Source organism: Cydia pomonella, chromosome 13 (genome assembly GCF_033807575.1).
Source record: "Cydia pomonella isolate Wapato2018A chromosome 13, ilCydPomo1, whole genome shotgun sequence".
NCBI lineage: Eukaryota > Metazoa > Arthropoda > Insecta > Lepidoptera > Tortricidae > Cydia > Cydia pomonella.
In genome coordinates, this window is record NC_084715.1 from 8,355,591 (window position 1) to 8,362,739 (window position 7,149).

General features: G+C 43.1%; 1 protein-coding gene across 1 annotated transcript; it reads right to left on the reverse strand.

Annotated features, from left to right (window-relative positions):
* Nucleotides 1-2,421: 2,421 nt before the first annotated feature.
* Nucleotides 2,422-6,472, reverse strand: LOC133524554 (uncharacterized protein K02A2.6-like). The gene is made up of 3 exons (XM_061860639.1): nt 5,909-6,472; nt 5,526-5,593; nt 2,422-5,170 (listed from the first exon to the last, which is right to left on the reverse strand). The coding sequence occupies exons 1-3, from the start codon at nt 6,470-6,472 to the stop codon at nt 2,422-2,424; spliced, it is 3,381 nt and encodes a 1,126-aa protein (XP_061716623.1).
* Between the last annotated feature and the right edge of the window lie 677 nt (nt 6,473-7,149).

Sequence of the window (7,149 nt, forward strand, 5' to 3'; positions counted from 1 at the left end):
GGCTCTCGCACTCAACTTCTCTGCTGGAGAATATGCATGCCCAGTCTAAAAAAAATTCTACACACGCTGCTCAGGTTGATATAGCTCTCAACGAGTCCTGCCGCTTAGTAACCGGATGCCTACAACCCACCAAACGTGAAATTGCACCACCAGACATACGCAGAGACGTAGCCGTGGCTGTGGAGCTCGAAAAACAACCCGCGTCACCCCCTGCACGACCACAAACCAGTTACTGCAAGGCTCAAGTCCCGGAAGAGCTTCGTTACAAATTCAGCTCCCCAGGAGGCTCACCTCAAATCATGGAACTCACAACTCAATGACACATCGTATACCGGCTGCGGAACTCATGCCTTCAGGGGGAAAGGAAAAATGGGCACTATGGAAAGCCCTTAACAGACTTAAGACGGGAGTTGGTCGGTCAAAAGATAATCTTGTGAGATTGGGAATTGACCGAAGACAATGTATCACACATTCTGCGAGTGTGGAGTACACAATACACATGAGACAATGTTCCTTGTGCGTGCTTGTGGTCAACGATGTGCAACGAGGAAGATCTCCTGAGGGCTACACCAGGGCTACAGGATTAGAAATGGCAAAGCATTGGCAGACAAAAATTGAGTTTAGAAAGTTTGATCCCTTTACACGAATAAGAAGAAGAAGAGTATGATAAACCGCTGGCAATCCGATGCCAAATCCTGACAAATTTAATTTAAACAAATTTTTATTTTACAGATCAGAGGACAGGTTTATAATCAATCATCTTTAGACATTTGACAATATATTTGACCACTTCATATTTAAATTTGATCCTAGAGAGAGAGTCAACTGTACAAGCCATTAATAAAGTAATTTCGACCTTATACACATGACCGTCATAACTTTGTCAAAAGTGATTTACTGAAGAGCTCAAAGAGAAAGTTGTCTGGCAGTCTGTCACCCTTTAGTTGTTGGTCGTAATGTGTCGCATTAACGCTAATGTGTTTATGGTTATACTTCAACCAGTCGGCGTGGCTAATATTAGAAGACAAACGACGGAAGAGTGATGTGACAAAATTCGAACTTATTAAATTGAAACTTGGTGAGTGGGATCGTAAAACCGTTAAGTAATTACGGACAAAATATTTTTTTCCGTAATTTGTGGATAAAAATATCGATACTTATTTATGGTTTTACAAGTATTTTAACTGTCGTTAAACGTTACACCACACAGTTAAATTTTGATCTTGATAGATTTATCTTCCATCGTGATATTGGACGGTTTTGCCCGACATTTAAATGAGAATTATAGATTTGTAAGTCGCATTCTCAGAAATTTCTAACATAAATCAAAGAGACTTCTATTTTGGAAATGGGAATGTTACAAGTTTTGAAACTTTTTCATGTTTCGGAAACTCATCGTCAGCACATAAAAATAATAAATAAATAAACGTTTATTCACAGAGTAGTTTGTTGGCAGCCGAGCCTCCTGTAATAATTATGTATTAAGCTACCTATAGGTAGTTTATACGTAAATTCAATTTATATTATTATCTATTTAACTCTTTACCGCATGCCAAGCCCTACATATATATCAACTCTATTGATAGCTATTAAAGTTATATTTTTAATTAAACAGATCAGGGATCGGAAACCGGTATTTTTTGTATGGGAACGAAAACGGTATTTTTTCGTTCTTTGTTAATTACTTCATTTCTAATTAGGCAATCTAATAATACGAAGTCGTTATCTGAAAACACAACTGAGTCCTGAAGTAAACACAAAGACAGCTGGATATAGACTGATTTATTATTTTTAAAAACCTACCCACACCAATACATATTTATGAATATACTACATCTCCCTCTTAATGAATTGATGAAGTAATCCAATTATTACAAGTTTTAACCGATTTGGATTACAGTAATTATGCTAAGTCCTTACAGTATATAATTATAGCTAGTACATTTCATGAAGAGCCTTGATTTTCACTTTTATTACTATGTTATCAAAGTTTAATTTCGCTAGACAGCTTACCTTCGTGAGATGCAGTATCTATAATCTTAATCTCCGCCGCACAGTTATGAACATAACATACTAATTTATAATGTTTATCCTTCCTATCCATATGAATTATTGTTTTGATCATACGTATGCCTAAACTTAATTGCAAACTTGTGTTAAAATAACAAAGCAAGGAATAAATGAAATGAAATTAAAACAGTTAGATATTTTTAAATTTGCTTGTATCAGATCCAACTTGACATTAAGATTATTTGTTTAGGTACATACTTTAACTATTACATGCAATAATCGTTCATATATAAAAGTTCTCATATACATAAGGTTTATATTTGCTAACACGAGGAACTGCAATTACGATATACATGATTGACATAGGTAAATATGTAATATACCTATTTTATATATATTTAACATGGGTTATTATTGCTTTAACTTTTTTCTGGCCTCTATAGCAGCAGCCCTCGGCAAGCGTTGATAGCTATTTTCATTACGCCCTGAGACAACAGGCTGACCGGTCTGAGAACGCGTATCCTGAACCGCGGTGTCGGGGGCCGTATCGAGTGACTCTCCTACGTCGTCGTAAACCCTGTCATCGCTTGAACACCCTGCATCTTCACCGTCCAATATCTCGTGATGAGATGATGCGTGAGATGCAATCTCGGATTCCAGCTTAATCAGATGCCGCCTATTTTTTCGGTGACGCTTGCCTGAGGCATCCGTTACGAAGTACGATCGCGGCTGTGACGCCCGCCCCGTGACCCGCGCCGCGCGCCTCCGGCCGCCACTGCCGTCTAGTGCGATGACGTCATCACCCGGCTGCAGCTCCGGCAGCGCTCGCGCCCGCTTGTCGTGCCATTGTTTACTCCGCGCCTGATTACGCACTATGTTATCATAATCGACCGTGTTGTCCCTATCCGGTACTAATTTATCCTCATGAATTGGTAATCGCGTATTTAATCTCCTGCCCATTAGCAGTTGTGCAGGACTAGCGATGCCATCCCGCGGAGTGGCTCTAAAATTCAATAAACCTAAATAAAAGTCTGAACCCGTGTCCAATGATTTTTTTAAAATCATTTTCATTGTCCTTACCGCTCGTTCGCTGCGACCGTTTGATTGAGCGTAGTTGGGAGATGACGTGGAGTGCCTAAAGTCCCAGACTTCTGCAAATTTCTTGAATTCCCTCGACGCATAGGCTGGGCCGTTATCTGAAATGAGCTCCACTGGAATTCCGTGTCGGGCAAATTGATCCTTTAGTGCTAGCACTACAGCGGCTGAGTTTATAGATCTTAAGGGACATACCTCGACAAAGTTTGAAAAGTAGTCGACTAAGAGCAAGTAGTTTTTACTCTTGTACTCAAAAATATCCGAACCAACTTTGGCCCATGGTATGCCCGGTATGAGGTGCGGCACCATCGGCTCCCGCTGCGGCGCGGGCGCGTGCTGCGCGCAGGTGCGGCAGCGGCGCACGGCGCGCTCGACGTCACGCGACATGCCCGGCCACCACATTACCTCCCTGGCGCGCCGCTTGCACCGGTCTATGCCGAGGTGGCCTTCGTGCACCCGCGATACCATCTCTGTTCGGAGACCGGTCGGAATATACACCAGATTATTCTTGAATAAGACGCCGTCTGTGTATTCAAAGCATTCCCTGCCGTCCCATAATGCTCGCACACATTCATCAGACTCGTGTTTTGAGGTTGGCCACCCGTTTTTGATGTAATTTATTAAAACTTGACATACCTTGTCCTTGCAAGTGACTTGTCTTATTGTATCCATCTTGTTATCACTTATGCGCACCGACCGCAACAGGAAACAGGTTTGATCGTCAACTTCCTGTGAGATCTTATCGCTCATTAAGTCTGGAAGGGCCGCACGTGACAACGTATCCGCGATGAACATGTACTTTCCGGGTTTGTATACAACAGAAAAATCATACCTCTGAACACGCAACATCATACGCTGCAACCGAGCCGGTACAGCGTCCAGGGATTTCTTAAACAGCGCTTCCAAGGGTTTGTGGTCCGTTTCAACTACCACGTCTGATTTCCCGTATACATACTGATGGAACCTCTCGAGAGCAAAAACAATCGCCAACATCTCCTTCTCGATCTGCGCGTAGCGTTGCTGCGTGTCGGTGAGCGTGGCAGAAGCAAACTCAACCGGACGCTCCTGTTGCAGGACAACAGCTCCTAGGGCCTGGCTACTCGCATCTACGGAAAGCACGCAGGGACGATCCGGCGCGAACAGCGCCAGCACCGGCGCCTCACACAGCGCCTGCTTCAACGCGCGCACCACGTGCTCCTCGCACTCGCCCCAGCACCACTCACTGTCTTTTTTAAGGAGGTTTCTAAGTGGAGCTACTTGTTCCGAATAACATGGAATGAACTTGGCAACATAATTGATCATACCTAGAAACCTTTCTAGAGAGTGCCTGTCACTAGGGCTCGGCATTTCTTTAATAGCCTTTAATTTTTTGTCATCGATTTTAACCCCTTCCGAATTAAAAGTATGACCTAAATATGTTACCTCACTCACACAAAATTCACACTTTTCCTTATTAAATTTTATACCTACTTGTCTCGCTCTTTCAAGCAAACTTCGTAACCGACTGTCATGCTCTTCCTCCGTGGCTCCCCAGACGATAACGTCATCGACGAACGAATCGACACCTTCGAGGTCCTCCAGCAGCTGTCTTATTTTACTGTGAAACACCTCAGAAGCCGAATTAATTCCATATGGTAAGCGTAAAAATTGATACCTACCATATGGCGTGCCAAATGTGCACAGATCGGCACTGTCATCGTCTAACTGGATCATCCAGAACCCGGACCTGGCATCTAACTTACTGAAATAACGCGCTCCCTTTAACTTTGTCGCTATCTCTGTTACCGTAGGCAACGGGTAGTGCTGACGACGTATAACGCGGTTCAATGGTCGTGGATCGAGGCACACTCGAAAACTCCCATCTTTTTTAGCAACCATAACTATAGCATTTACCCACGAGGTGGGGTGCGTAACTTTACGTATGACACCTAAACTCTCCATGCGAGTCAACTCGGTCAACAGCTGATCCCTGACACCTAACGGTATTTTGCGTACAGGACAAATGCATGGACACGCGTCGCTTTCAATAGGTATCTTATACTGACCTGGAAGTTTACCTAGGCCACTGAACAAATCAGTAAAGTCGTCAACGTTTAGCGAATAGACACGTTTTACTAGGCCTAATTCTCTCAGAGCGTATTTTCCAAGAATACTTTGATATTCCCCCTCCGCTATAATAAATTTCAACATAAATTCCTGTTGTTTGTATATGCATTTAATAATACACGAGCCTATAAAGGGAATATAATTGCGACAATATGATTGCGCTTTTATATTGTCGGCGCTTATATCCGAGAGACTAAAGCCTAATTTCACAAAATTAGATTTAGATATTACATTGAGATCTGCACCAGTGTCCAGCTTAAATTTATGTCTTACTTACTAATCTATCTGAACAAAGTAACGGTAATGATTCATACCACTCAGAGTCCTCAATGTGGTCGACGTTTTTGATAGTGTCCAAATAATACAGGTCGTCACTGTCCTCCTGTAGTTGATACACTTTGTTCGATTTACGCGCCGGACACACTTTTTTAAAATGACCTCTGTTTCCGCACAAAAAACACTTAACACTTTTAGCCGCGCAACGAGCCCCGCCGTCACAATAGCTTTCAGCACACGATGCACATAATCGCTCCCGAGCGCTCCCGGCCGCTCCCGCGCCGCCGGATGCCGCGCCGGCGCCGCCGACGCCGCCGCCGGACGCGCGCGCGCCGCCTCCGCGGCCTCCGCGCCAGCCACGACGCACCGACCCACGCCCACAGCCCGAGCGATTCCTCAACGCATCTACCGACATACTCACTGACTCCTTCTTGACGCCTTCGATCTCCCGGTTCTCTTCACTCGTTATTTCACCAGACTGACATATTCGTATAGCTTTTTCTAATGTCAACCCGTCTGTGCGCAAGAGTCTATCCCGTACTACGCTATCCTTAATCCCGCACACGATGCGATCGCGTAGCAAGCCATCTTCGAGTTTATCAAACTCGCACTGTTGACTAATGATTCTCAAAGCGGTTACATATTCATCGATGCCTTCACCCGGCTCTTGACTGCGTGTGAAAAACTTAAATCGCAGCATAATAACATTTGTTTTTGTGCCAAAATGCTGATCAAACTTTTCAATCAACTTATCAATGTCGTCGCGATCCTCCTCTTTATCAAACTTGAACGTTGTGTACACGTCGTATCCCTCGGACCCGATAAGATTTATTAATAAACTCGCTTGTACATCCGAAGGTTCCTTGTATACACCAGATGCCTTTAAAAACACTTTAAACTGCTTTAACCATTTGCGCCATGAATCAGCACGATTCGCCGGGCCGCCTTCTAAAGCTAATTCCGTAGGAGGACGCGCGTGCTCCATTGTTAAAAACACGTATTTACTAACAGTGCACTTGTATTAAAGTTAAAAGTTCACCGCACGACACTTAATAATGTAATTTATTCGATATTTCCGAGCACCGCTGTCACCATGAAGTAAACACAAAGACAGCTGGATATAGACTGATTTATTATTTTTAAAAACCTACCCACACCAATACATATTTATGAATATACTACAAGTCCTACATTTAGAGTATAAAAAAACCGAAATATATGGTTATTTCGATGTCATTGCAAAAAACCGGTTCCGATCCCTGAAACAGATACATCGGTAAATACAAGTGTTAACTCACGTACTGATTTACGATTCATAACTCGCAGTGTATCTCGCAAGCGCTTATTGCCAGGATTTTTGAAACCCGAATGCCGCTCCCGGGGTCAGATAAAGAAAAAACTTTAAATATTTTGTTTTCTTTAAGATGCTTATCGTGCCGAATAACTTCGCACCCGGAATAAGGGAATTCATAGAAGTCACGACCTTCAGAAATAAGGAATACAATACAATAATAAGACACGCGCGACTGCCTAAAGTGTGTAGAAACACCTCGCAAAAGCTTGACTAGGCTTGACGTCATAAATACTGATAATTCCTGCCTCTGATGAAAACGACCCTTTTGTGATCTATGGCTGGCGTATATTAATTCTAGCGACGACAAT

Bases quoted from the DNA above. Each gene is read 5' to 3' on its own strand.
- LOC133524554 (XM_061860639.1), bottom strand. From the start codon at position 6,472: ATGGAGCACGCGCGTCCTCCTACGGAATTAGCTTTAGAAGGCGGCCCG. The intron at 5,594-5,908 runs GTGAGTATGTCG...TATCAACTACAG, and splicing joins AAGGCGTCAAGAAGGAGTCA to GAGGACAGTGACGACCTGTA. The intron at 5,171-5,525 runs GTATGAATCATT...TGATTTGTTCAG, and splicing joins CACATTGAGGACTCTGAGTG to TGGCCTAGGTAAACTTCCAG.